This window comes from Erpetoichthys calabaricus, chromosome 2 (assembly GCF_900747795.2).
Source record: "Erpetoichthys calabaricus chromosome 2, fErpCal1.3, whole genome shotgun sequence".
In the NCBI taxonomy this organism is placed as follows: Eukaryota; Metazoa; Chordata; class Cladistia; order Polypteriformes; family Polypteridae; genus Erpetoichthys; species Erpetoichthys calabaricus.
This window is the reverse complement of record NC_041395.2, coordinates 120,923,083-120,937,245: the sequence shown is the minus strand read 5'-3', so window position 1 is coordinate 120,937,245 and position 14,163 is coordinate 120,923,083. Positions and strand designations below refer to the sequence as shown.

General features: G+C 36.8%; 1 protein-coding gene across 1 annotated transcript in view; it reads left to right on the top strand.

Annotated features, from left to right (window-relative positions):
• The window catches only part of ift80 (intraflagellar transport 80 homolog (Chlamydomonas)), a 246,937-nt gene that overhangs the window by 176,609 nt on the left and 56,165 nt on the right, over nt 1-14,163 (top strand). The window contains exon 12 of the mRNA XM_051923320.1: nt 10,155-10,318. Within this exon, the coding sequence (XP_051779280.1) occupies nt 10,155-10,318 (164 nt within the window). The remainder of the gene's footprint in view (nt 1-10,154; nt 10,319-14,163) is intronic.

Here is a 14,163-nt window from a genome sequence, read left to right as displayed (position 1 = left end):
CCAGGTTTTAAAAAAATTCTGTACAGAACCTCTAACTGTATATTTGATTTTTTCCAATTTCAAATAATATAAAACATTGGTTTCCCATCTGACTTAAAAGAGGAGTGTTAGGATTCTTCCAGTTTAGCAAAATAAGTCTGCGTGCCAAAAGTGTAGTGAATGCAATCACAGTTTGTTTGTCCTTCTCCACTTTGAAACCATCTGGAAGAACACCAAATACAGCTGTTAATGGGTTAGGAGGGATTGTGACACCAAGGCTGTCTGAAAGGCACTTAAAAATTTTGGTCCAAAATTATGTTAATTTGGTGCAGGCCCAAAACAAGTGATCCAGTGAGGCTAGGACTTGATTGCAGCGTTCGCAGGTTGGATCTTGCCCTGGAAACATTTTGGACAGTTTTAGGCGAGACAGATGTGCTCGATATATAATTTTGAGTTGAATAATTGTATGCTTTGCACATACGGAGCTCGAGTGAAGTCTCTGCATTGCTGTTTTCCATTCCTTTTCTGATATATTGATTAAGAGATCTTTTTCCCATTGTCCTCTTGGATCTTTTAAAGGGAGGGACTGTAAAATAATTTTATATATGGCAGAGATGGTGTCTAAGTCCTTGAAATTGAGCAATATTTTTTCCAGCGTGGACGAGGGTGCAAGATGAGGAAAATCGGGCAGGTTCTGTTTAACAAAGTTCCTAATTTGAAGATAGTGAAAGAAATGTGTAGCTGGAAAGTTAAATTTGGAATGTAATTGTTCGTAGGATGCAAAGATGTTGTCTATATAAAGATCTCTGAGCAATTTAATCCCAAATCTTTTCCAGATATTAAAAACTGCATATGTTTGCGAGGGTTGAAAGATGTGGTTCTCTTGCAGAGGCCACAGATAAAAGCTTCTCCATCTTAGAATGCTTTCTACATTGGTTCCATATTCTGAGTGAGTGAAGGACAATTGGGTTATTAGTATATTGCCAATACCTTGCATTTATTGGGGCACAAAGCAGGGAATATAAAGAAGTACTGCAGGATTTTACTTCTGTTGCAGACCAGGTCTGTGTATGTTCATCTATTTGTGTCCAGGTTTTTATAGCTTGTATGTTTGCTGCCCAGTAATAAAACTGAAAGTTAGGTAGATGCCACCTTCTGCCTTAGGTCTTTGTAGGGTCGCTCTTTTGATACGTGGATGTTTTGAGTTCCAAATAAATTAGGTTATTGTTGAATCTAATTGCTTAAAAATGATTTATTGATGTATATTAGAATGTTTTGAAATAAAAAAAAAGCTTAGAAAGAATATTCATCTTAACAACGTTAATTCTTCCAGCTAGAGTCAGATGAAGGGTTGCCCATCTATGCAAGTCTTGCTTAATTTTTTCCATACAGATGGCGAAATTTTGTTGATAAAGAGCTTTGTTTACTTGTGATGTTTACCCCTAGGTATTTAAACTGATCTGCAATGATAAAAGGGAAGGTGTCCAATCTAATACTGTGTGCTTGTGAATTCACTGGAAAGAGTACACTTTTATTCAAATTAATTCTGAGACCAGAGATCTTTTGAAATTCTGTAAGTACTGTTAAGACTGCAGGCACAGAATTTTGTGGGTCTGATATATACAGTACCATATCATCTGCATATAGAGAAATTTTCTGTTCCAGTCCTTCTCTGATAATCCCATTTATCTGATCAGCATTTCGACAGTGAACCGCCAGTGGTTCAATGGCGATTGCAAATAGCAGTGGTGACAAGGGGCATCCTTGTCTGGTACCACGTTCTAATTTAAAGTATTCTGAACAAATGTTGTTAATACAAACTGAAGCTTCTGGATTGGTATACAGTAGTTTGATCCATGCACAAATGTTCGGGCCAAACCCAAATTTCTCTAATGTAATGAAAAGGTATTTCCATTCAATCATGTGAAATGCTTTTTCTGCATCCAGTGATAATAATATTTCTGGGGTGTTTGACTTTGTTGGTGAGTATATTACATTAAACAGGCGTCAAAGATTGGAGGATAAGTGTCGACCCTTGATAAATCCAGTTTGATCTTGTGATATTACCGAAGGCAGCACTTTCTCCATCCTTCTAGCTATGATTTTTGAGAGTATCTTAACATCATTATTCAGAAGTGAAATTGGTCTGTATGATGCACATTGTAATAAGTCCTTATTTTGTTTAGGGAAGACGGTGATTAATGCTTGGCGAAAAGTTTGAGGTAGAATTTGATTGTCTCTAGCTTCTGTAAATGTTGCTAATAGGAGGGGAGCTAGCTGAGCAGAGAATTTCTTATAAAATTCTGCAGGGTAGCCATCAGGGCCTGCTGCTTTCCCGCCTTGAAGTGACTTTATAGCATCTACTAATTCTGATAGCGCCAGAGGTTTATCCAGTTCCTCCGCACTAAAAGTATCTATTTGTAGTAACTGTAATGTATCCAGAAATGCATTAGATTGTGTGTTGTCTTCTTTGAATTCAGTAGAATATAAGGATTTATAGTAGTCTCTAAATGTGTGCATTATATTTTTATGGTCAATAATTTCGTCTCCGTTCGTGTTGGTGATTACTGGGATTGCATTGTGAACTTCTTGCTTGTGGATTTTTTGAGCTAAAAGCTTATTAGCTTTCTCTCCGTGTTCATAGTAATGATGTCTGGATTTATAAATTAGTTGTTCAGTTTCTTTAGTTGTCAAGAGGTTGAGTTCTGAATGCAGAGCCTGCCTTTTCCTATGTAGAGCCTCACTTGGAAGCCTGGCATGTTCTTCATCTATTCTAGTAATTTCACTTTTTAGTTCTGATACTTTCTTGGTTTCGAATTTATTCCTGTGGGAAAGATACGAAATAATCTGTCCTCTTAAGAACACCTTTAGAGTTTTCCAAAGTATTCCTGCAGAGACCTCTGAGGATGTGTTTGTCTCTAAGAAGAAACTGATTTGTTTGGATATAAATTCTGTACAGTTCTCTCGTCTGCTAATAGAAGCGGGTTAAGACGCCATCTACGAGGTGAGTGTGTGGGGCATAGTGATTATAGCTCCAAGATCAGAAGTGCATGGTCGGAAATAACAATAGCATCGTACTTGCAAGATTTAATCATAGGCAAGAAATTATTATCTATAAAGAAATAATCTATTCTTGAGTAGCAATGATGTACTGGTGAGTAGAAAGAATATGTTCTTGAGTTTTGGTTTAGAAACCTCCAGGGGTCTGATAAGTTGTGGTCAGTTACAAACTGTGTAATTATCTTTGCAGTGTTAGATGTCATCCCCCCCTGTGACAGGAGTCCTATCTAAGAGTGGATTTAAAACACAAAGTCCCCGGCCATTATAATTTTATGAGTGTTCACATTGGGGATGGATGCAAATACGTTTTGTATGAATTCCTTATCATCAACATTAGGTGCATAAATATTTATCAAAATCATTTTACAGATAAATAAGTTGCCCATGACCATCACCTATCTCCCTTCCGGATAAGATACTACATCTGATGCTACAAATGGGACTGTTCTATGTATGAGAATTCCCACCCCTCTAGTTTTCTTTGTAAAGCTAGAATGGAACATTTGGCCAGTCCAGTCCTTTTTCAGGCAGAACTGATCCTTGCTTAGTAAATGAGTCTCCTGTAAAAATACTATTTTAGCGTTTAAACCTGTTACAGGTGAGAGAGTACTTTCTTTCTCTTTAATTCGTGATTCAGGCCTTTAACATTTCAGCTCACAAAGTTGACTGTCTCATCATGGAGATATTGATTCTGAGTTTTTGATGTCATTTTATAATCTTAACTGGAAGTGTGACAGCTTTAACCTTAATTTCCTATATCCCCAAGAGTTATTGCCATGCAGCCTGTTGTTACGTTGGTAGTTATAATTATAAGGATTCAAAGGATAGATTAGATATAGCCTGCTCTCTTTCTCTCCCCCCCTTTTGCCTCCCCACCTGAGGCTGGACCCCACTTCACAAAGTCTCGGTCCTCTGACATACCTAGAGATAGAACACATCCAAAGCAAAACAAGCCCCCACGCAGCGGTGTTTTAGGATTGAAAAGTAGAGATATCTATTGCCAGTATAGTCTAAATACTATATGCCTAAAATATAATCATTAACAAACTATGATTATATATAATCATTAACAAACTATAAGCATAAAATATATAATATAATGTTCAGCAATCTTAAAGTAATAAGATAATAAACCCAGGGGATGGTGTTAGAAAGTGGTCCAGGATAAGCATAGTAAGTCTTAATGGAATAATAACAATAAACCAAGGGTATGATGTTAAACAGTCTCCTTTAGGGTAGTAAGAAAAAAAATGAAAGGGTTAATTTCTTCCACACATACGTCTATAACTGTAATTAAAACATAAACAGAAAGCATCCAAGTAATGAAAAGGATGTATAATTATAATACCCGTTTAATTACAAGTGGATCAGATAGCAGGTGATATCTCCTTGCCATGCCATGACAGGATGCGACTCACTATTGTGTTTCAGAATAGTGTCTGGATCAGCTTTCTTAATTCCTTTTCTGCTTCCTCCTTGCTTGAAAAGACGTGGTATTGGCCTTGAACATCCACTTTCAGTTTGGCAGGGTACAAGAGGCTGTATTTGATATTGGCTTGCCGTAACCGCTGTTTAATGTTGTAGAAGGCTGCTTGTTTAGCAGCTGTTGTGGGAGAGAAATCAGGGTAAATACGAATATGGTTATTTTCAAATATAATCTCTTGCTTGCGTCTGAGGAGTGCCATCACATCTATCTTACATAGTAATCTCTCGGAGCGGATAATAAAAGACCTAGGTCTAAAGGTATTTGATCCACGTATGCGATAAGCTGCTGCTATCTTGGTATCTGATTTAAAGTCCTCTCCAATTATTTTAGAAAAAAATTCAGCTGTGAATTTCACTGGGTTTGGACTTTCACAATTCTCAGGCAGACCTTCGATTCTAATATTATTCCTTCTGTTTCCATCTTCCAGAACAGCAAGTCTGTCTCCGAGTTTTTTGCATTCGTAACTGGCAGCTGTTGCTTTTCCATCAGCGGTGGATGCTAGATTTTCGGCTATTTCAATTCGTGTCGTGAATGCCTGCTTAACATCCTCCAGCTGATTGGCAAGTGTGCTCAGTTTAGACGCACTTTCTTGAATCTGTTCCTCAATTTTATCCAGCATAGCATTAAAGGCTGCTTCAAAGCGGATATATACGCGTTTCTCAGAGTCTTTGTTATCCTGCCGCAGCTCCCGCAGTAGCTGCTTCTCACTTGCCTTTTCACTTTTCTTTATATCATTCTTTATCTCTTGCTTTAGCGCAGCGATCATCACCTTCAGTTCGGACAGGTCATTTCTGCTTTCAAACACTGTACAGGCTCTATTACAGCCGATGTCCCTGGCTCGCTTAGAGTAGGTGAAAGCGCGGACTGCAAGGCCTTTTCCAGTTTCAAATGATCTTCTCCAATCGGCGAGCTATTGTGACCCGCGTCACTTGCACATTCACTCCCCATTTTGCTCTCAACTGGAGACGATGCAGCAGACCGTAGTCCTGACGAGTCAGGGCTTTCGTCCATCTGTTCCAGGTCAGTCTCTGAAAGGCCGTACCTTGAATTTGAACTTGGACTTGCTGCTCTGGGTTTGGATGTAGCTTTAGTTTTCTTTTCCATTTCTTTCTGAGCCCCTTTCTTACCAGCCATGTTTATATATGCTTGCATATACTGCAGTAGAACCCTCGGGTTGGATAAATACAGGATATCTCAGGATAATAAAGAAATAATATTAAAAAATAACACCGCTGCTAACGGAGCTCCGCTTCAGACGTCCATCTCTCCCAACGGACGAGACCAACTGTAAAATGTATATTTCTGTAGTGAATTTGTACAATATATTCTGAATTCGTAGTCATGTAAAGAATAACTTTTAAATTGTCAACACTATAAAGGACAGCTATATAATTTAATCAATAAAATTGATTAAAAACAATTACATATAAGGAGGTGATTATTCTTAAAAATAAATATTTGGCATTGATATTTTACTTATATAGTAATCATTCTTCTTATTTTATGGGCGGACTGATGGCTCTTTGGCTAGAGATCTACTCTGGTTGCCAGTTCAGGCACGCCAGAAGTGACTCTACTTCGTTGGGCCCATTGAGCAATGCCCTTAACCAACAGTAGCTCTGTCCTGGGTATGAGATTAACTTGCATCCAGCCATGCAAGCAGGACATCCAACTTGCATGGAAAACTTGCGTGTTGGTGATAAAGAATCTCACTATTCCAGTGTGGTGCTGAGGTGTCACCCATAGCAGGGCAGCACTCTGGTCCCAAACTGGATCGTTCGTCATGTGGTGGGTGTGACACTGTACTGTAAGCAGCGTATGCTCCCAAACTCTTCCACCTCCTTGTTATTTTGTATTTTGTTGTAGTTTGCTGTGACTTTAGATTGTGCTTCAAGTGAAATGTACTCATTTAAGGCTAATTGACTGAATGAATTGTTTCACAATATTTTGAATTGAATTTGGTAAAGTGATGTTATTTATTTTGCATTGATAATTAACTTTATTTATGGTAAAAATGGTTATTTGTCTTTTACCCAAGATTATCACAAGTTTAGTATTTGAGAAGTTAGCTAATTTTACTCTATAATGATTTTGTGCAATTTGTTTCAGGAAATTACTTTGTTACCATAAAATTTAACTACTAAAAGTGTCCTCAAGCATCTAACTATTGTATCAGAAAGAGCAACAGTCAATTATAAATCTAAGCCCATTTTGAAGTAAGAGACAGATCAGGGGTCCTCAACTGGGGTCTGGTCCTTGAGGGCCCCATTGGCTGCAGGATTTCATTCTAACCCTTTTCTTAATTAGTGACCTGTTTTTCCTCCTAATTAACTTCTTTTGAATTAATTTTATTTGACTTGCTTTTGAAGACTCAGACCCCTTAATTGTTTTTTTTCCCTTAATTAGCAGCCAAACAAAAATGAGACACAGAATGAACCAAAACATGACCAACATTTTCAATCATATAATATCTGAAAATAAAGAAAGGTGAAGGTCTCAAAACATTTTAACACTGCTCTTAGAAAAGAGAAAATCAACAATTTTGAAAATGTATTGCACAGTGAGTGCAGCAACAAGCCGTGGAATTAAAGAATGGGTTTAATTAACAACAAGAATCGGAGCCTAATTAAGCAATTTGTTGGAGTGAAATTATTTGGAGTTTCAGGCCCTAACTTAGTTGGTCTTCTGTTGGCTCTCTCACTTCATATTTCATTTCTGTTTGGTTGTCATTTAAGGAAAGAAATGAAGCAATTGAGAGGAAGTATGAAGAAATTCAGGGGAATAAATGTTAAAAAACAAGTCAATTAAAATTAATTTTAAAAAGTTAATTAGCAAAAACAGTGGACTAATTAAGAAAAGGGTTAGAATGAAAACCTGCAGCCTCTGGGGCCCTCCAGTACCAGAGTTGGGGACCCCTGAGATAGATGTTTCTGCATATTGATTGATGACTTCATAGCATACATATTACATAAATGCTTATTCTAAGTACTTTGGCATAACTACTACATTTTTATCACAGTTCTGTTATTGGTGGATGTCTGTATGTTTTCCTCACTGGCATAATTTATTTTCACAAGTGAAAAACTTCCTGAAGACTGATGATATGACATGACACATCATTTTTTCTACTTTAGATCTGCTTTTCTATATAGCTATCTATTTTTCAAAGCATTATTAAAATTAATTGCTTTGAAAATTGCCTGCATCTATGATATATTTTTAATATATAAATGTTTAAGAGACGATGAGACAAATTCAGACTCATGAGTGACTGTGTATGAAAGAATGAAGATAGAAGTGCAGTTGTAGAGGCAGACAGAATAAATTGTGAACTCTAGTACTCCTGGGAAGCTTAATGTGAGTAGTATTGTATATGCACAAAATGTCCTGTGATGCTCATTAAAGACATATTAAAAATAGTGTAGCAATTGGAACTGGCTGATTTATCTTTTATGAAGCAAGGACATGTCTAGCAGGAAAACTAGTTTCTATTGTGATGTCAACAGCAATTTGTGTTATTGGCAGGTTTTTAAACTATCATTAATCATACGTTTCTGGAGATTTTATTCTCTCATTGTCTGAAAATAAATTAGAAGAGGCAAACAGAACTGTAAAGGCCATATGAACCACCTCCATCAGAATTATTTTGAATATTTTTGTTTGACTGATGGGCAATTACCTGATTTTTTTTTTTTTTTTTTTTTGTTGAAGTGTGGTATGAGAAATGTGAAATCTCACTGCCAAAACAATGTATACTCCCAAAGTAATCTGCTGCTAGCCAAGCTTTATAGTATTGACTTTCAAACTATTTGATGGAATGCATACAAAGATGACATTTTTTCACACTCTTTATATGCTTATTTATATGCATATAATATCTTTATATATAATCTTCATTTGGATCTTGATCTTTGTTTGTCCGTGAATTCACTGCCTTGTGTGGTGTTCCTGCTGTGTTCAGTAGAGGGCAGTACTGATGGAGGAGGAGAGGAAGTGAGGGGGAGGATCGTTGGATGAGGTTGGAGTGTGGTGATTAAAGAGGATTGAACTAAAGGAGATTATGTGCTGTTTGTACTGGCTGAATACACAACACCTTAGTTGTTACTTTTGTTTACAAACACTGTTGATGCCACTCTGTGTGTTTAGATCTGGCGTCGACACCTGCTTCGTTGTCGAGACTGTGGTTTTTTGTGTTTCTATCGACCGTCATTGGCAGCACTTCGTCCAAATCGAATGTTCACCCACTTCTTGGAGTCGGCAGTCAGAGTATGTAAGTCGGACACACTTCTATGATTTTCCATCAGTCGGCGTTTGGAGTTCAAGAAAGAAGCATTGGTTCTTCCTTACTCTTTGGATTGCCACAAAGCAACCTGCGAGATTGGAGAAAGGTTGAGAAGTGATCGTGAGAGGAAACGCCAGTATCATGAAAACGAGACGGACTGTGAACGGAGAGAAGCAGAAATGCTCCTCCACCACCACATAATTACTATTCGGACAGTGATTCCAAGTAGGCCGTTCCTATCGAATCAATGTCCAAGGGTTTTGTAATTTTGTTTCCCTTATAAAAAATCATAATGCTGTGCGACGAAGGGCCCAGTTCACGACTGGCAGCCGCGTTTAAACAGGGAGCCCTTCACAGACAACTTTAACACGCGCAACGTAGTTGGGCGCACATGGCTAGTATATATATATATATATATATATATTATAAAAAATGTATGCAAAATATACATTTTAGCTAGCTCACCATATTTGCTAAAAAAAATTCAGAAGTCATTCTATTTCTTCATTGTCCATGATTGTTTACTATAGTATGCTTTCATTCATCTCTAGTGCATCAATTTACTGCTTTGTAGCTAATATGATTACATGAATCATTCTAAAGATTGTGAGCAGAAAAAGCAAGTTTTGTTAAATAACTTCACAATTCTTAAATAATAGCCTCAACTGTATAAACACTAAAGCTTAATTTTAAACTTCTTAGGGTGGTTTGGTAAAACACTGGTTAGCACTGTTGCCTCACAACACCTGTAGACTGGTTTTAGAATCCTTTTCTTTAGTCTTTGTCTGTATGGAGCTTGCATAATCTCAAAATGTCTTCATTGGTTTTACTTTACAGTATTTTGATTTTTTGCAGTGTGTGAAGTGGGTTGATTTATGACAAACTTATTTCTTTCCCTTTTATTTATTAGTTCCTGTTTTGTGTCCTCTGTTCTCTATAGAGAGCTTTGCTTTGTGCACATCAATAATTGAATTAAGGAGGTGCCATAACTGTATGGATTTAACTTTTATGAATTACATCATGGTATTTAGACCTGCTGACTCACAGACCTAGAAAGCTCTGGGTTGATTCCTGGATCTGCATGTCTTTGTAGTTTAGAAATTCTACTTGTGGTGTTTTCCTTACTGATTTTGATTTGTATTAAGTTAATTGGGCCAATGTGAATAAACTTAAGCATTCCCTATGTTGGACTGGCTTTTCATCCATGATTTGTATTTTTCTTTTAGCCTTTCTATGCTGAAAAATGCCCTGCCTCTTCAAATTTTTTTAGGCTTAGCAGGTTACAAAATATTAAAGAAATGCATCAAACTCTTCAAAATGCTGATATGTGATTACTTTTGTTTTTAGGCACTTTCTTCTGGTTGATGGAGCTGGAATCTATTTGTTTTCCTATGAAGGAAGACTCATTTCAACTCCTAAGTTTCCAGGATTGAGAACAGACACTTTGAATTCCCAAACTATCTCTCTCAGTAATGACACAATTGCAATAAGAGATAAAGCAGATGAAAAAGGTAAAACATTTTGGATTAAATATGAAATTATTTGCATTGTTTTAGCTTTGTTTTAATACTGCTTAAAAAATGGGTGACTTTTAAATCTAAAGTCGTATTAGAAGCCAACCCTTAAAAACTTCAAACTAGTTAGTATTGGGCAAGATGTCAGGAGATACAGTATATATATTCCCCATTTCTGTCTGTTCTAGCTGTGCATTACCATTTCTCACATCTTACAAATAGGGATAAAGAAATGTCTGCCATCACTTGCAAAGAACTGACAGAATTAAAGTTTATAGATTTCAGCTGTACCTGTGCCTCTTTGGGCCTATAGTTTGAGACTGCTGATGAGAAAAATAAATAACTATACATTTGGTTATATAATGTAGAGCAGCTACAAGTAATGGCACATTCTGAAATGCTAGACTTGTACAATAGCAACATGGGAAGAGGTCTTCTATATTTATGTCCTTCAGTACAAAGTGTAGAAAATATTATATATCTAATTCTACTTTGTTAGTACTAAAACAAACAAATATTCAATATTACGTGAAAATTAATCATAATTATGGGTTTATAGTACTTATTTTTTACCTCGGGTGAAATAGGTTCAGCTATGGAAATCCTGTGTCAAAAATGAGGCATAGGGGTTAGAAAGCATGTGTGGCCTTTCAAATACATTAACTGAGTTTGAATAAGTGTAAAGACAATATGTTGTAAAGTTCACAATATGCAAACAGTATTCGAGAAGTAATTCCTGTTGGGAGTGTAATTCCCCCTCAGCATTTAGAGGTGAAAAGGAGCATCATGGATAATGAGCTTATAGCCACCACCTTGGAAAAGACACAAATATAATTCATTTCAAAGGTCACTGTATCAAGAGTTTTTTCCATCTCCAGTCCCCATACACAGAGAGTTTCCTGTTGTCTGATGTTACTTGTGGGTCCAGCAGAGATAACTTGACCACATAGTAGAAGAAGCCTTTAAGCATTTAATGTTCACAATAACTGCCTTTAATGGCTGACAGCTTGAAAATGTGATGAGTAGTTTTCAATTTCTGTTAATAGCCCTGCCATTCATCTATTCTAGGATAAATTTAAAAGTGTAGAACTTTCTAAACTACCTAGTATTATAGAATTTCATGATGAAAGGCAACACCAATCTTCTCCTATCATCACATAGATCAGCCATAGAAAGAAATAGTCAAAAAAAGAAATTGGAGTACAGTAATCCCTCCTCCATCGCGGGGGTTGCGTTCCAGAGCCACCCGCGAAATAAGAAAATCCGCGAAGTAGAAACCATATGTTTATATGGTTATTTTTATATTGTCATGCTTGGGTCACAGATTTGCGCAGAAACACAGGAGGTTGTAGAGAGACATGAACTTTATTCAAACACTGCAAACAAACATTTGTCTCTTTTTCAAAAGTTTAAACTGTGCTCCATGACAAGACAGAGATGACAGTTCCATCTCACAATTAAAAGAATGCAAACATATCTTCCTCTTCAAAGGAAGTAGGAGCAGTGACTGTCACAGAGATAGAGAGAAAAGCAAACAGATCAATAGGGCTGTTTTTCTTTTAAATATGTGAAGCACCGCGGCACAAAGCTGTTGAAGGCGGCAGCTCACACCCCCTCCGTCAGGAGCAGACAAAGTGAGACAGAGTTTGTTTTTCAATCAAAAATCAATACGTGCCCTTCAAGCTTTTAAGTATGCGAAGCTCCGTGCAGCATGTCGTTTCAGGAAGCAGCTGCACAAAAGATCACAACGTGAAGATAATCTTTCAGCATTTTTAGACGAGCGTCTGTATCGTCTAGGTGTGTGAACAGCCCCCCTGCTCAATCCCCCTACGTCAGGATCAGAGAAAGTCAGCGCAAAAGAAAGAGAAAAGTAAGCTGGGTAGCTTCTCAGCCATCTGCCAATAGCGTCCCTTGTATGAAATCAACTGGGCAAACCAACTGAGGAAGCATGTACCAGAAATTAAAAGACCCATTGTCCGCAGAAACCCGCGAGCAGCGAAAAATCCACGATATATATTTAAGTATGCTTACATATAAAATCCGCGATGGAGTGAAGCCGCGAAAGGCGAAGCGCAATATAGCGAGGGATTACTGTACAATAAGAACTATGCTAAAAAAAAGACTGTCCGTTGATATGACTGTTCTTCTCAATGGCTTCCAAAGTGTCTGACATATTCATATTGATTTATAACTATGTCCACCATAAATGTTTTGAATATATAAAACTTTGCTATGAATTTCTAAACCAGATACGTAAGGGATAGTAAAGGTACTCACACTTCTTCTAGTGACTGCAATATAATAATAATAATAATGTTGGTATACCTAGCACATATTCCGACAAATCACTTAATGTATTGTCATCATTGCAGTGCCATTATCATCTTTACATACATTAATAACTCAGTACAGCATGATAAAGACACAGTTCTCCCTGGAAATCCTTTCCACAATAATAGACAGTAGATCTTTAACCTTTGGAGTGCTTAAATATGTTGTGCAACTGCTTAGACATCCAAACCTTGCTTACAAAAAAGGCAAGAGGAACATTATATTAACCTTACTGCCTTCTTACCAAATAATAAATCAATATTTTTAGTTTTTCTTCCTTTATAGATGCACTAAGTATTAGAACAACTTAGTTTTTCCAGTTTTCTTTCAAATTTAGTCAGTTGAAATGCAATGAATGACCTAAAATGCTGAAAAGGTAGGCAATAAACTGCCAAAAGTGTAAATTTAAAGTTTAGGTTTTTAAAAACTGAAAAAAATGAAATATCAGAATATTATAAACGGGTTTTCTTCAGATAAAAACTAATAGGTTACAACCTGCAGATGTTTTGCAGTAATTAAAGTAAATTAAGCCTTGCAGGTTGAAGCAAACAATTTGCACAAGTGTCCTAACTTTTATTGATTACTTGAAAACCTTCTATCTGTCTTAAACCAGAGTTTGAACAGACTGTTACTACACCCTCTGCAGTACTGCTTGGACAATATTCTAGTGTTAATGTCAAAAAATGACAATTAACAAATGAAATGAGATGGAACATTATTACCCTTAGAAGTGTGGGCCTTTCATTTAGAGATATTGCAAAAAATTTATTTTTATATATATATATATATAATATCAAAGTGTCAGTGAGTATGGTGCACCACAAAATCCAAAGGCAATTGGAAACTGAAAGAAACTCTGATAAGAAGAGCCTAAAGTTACAACCCAATCAGAAGACAAGTTTCTGAGGGGCACCAGCTTGCATGATAGATGCCTCACTGCACAACAGCTTCAAGAACAGCTTAATAGTGATTGAAAAAAAGCAAGTCTCAGCTTCTACTGTGAAGAGGAGACTTAGTGCTGCAGGTTTGACAGGGTGAATGGCAGTAAGAAAGCTGTTCCTTAAAGGACAACATAGGGCCTTGAAATACCAGCTGTGGACTACTGCAGACTGGACAAAGTCTCATCTTCATAGTAGAAACTGAGACTTGTTTTTTCAATCACTGTTAAGCTGTGCTTGAAGCTGTTGTGCGGTGAGGATCCTACCACAGAAGCTGGTGGCATAAATGTGTCTTCTGATTGAGTTGTGACTTTGGGTCTGCCAGTTCTCTTCCTATCAGAATTTCTTCTAGTTTCCAATTTCCTTTGGATTATATATGACACTGTACTCACTGATACTTTGATTTTTTTTTTTGTAGTTTCTCTAAATGTAAAGCCTATACTTCTAAGGGTATTAATGCTCTGTCTCATTTAATTTGTTAACTGCCATTTTCTTTCCATTATCACAGGAATATTGTCCAAGTTGTACCACAGATGGTGTAGCAACACAGTCTGTTTAAACTTTGCTTTAAGA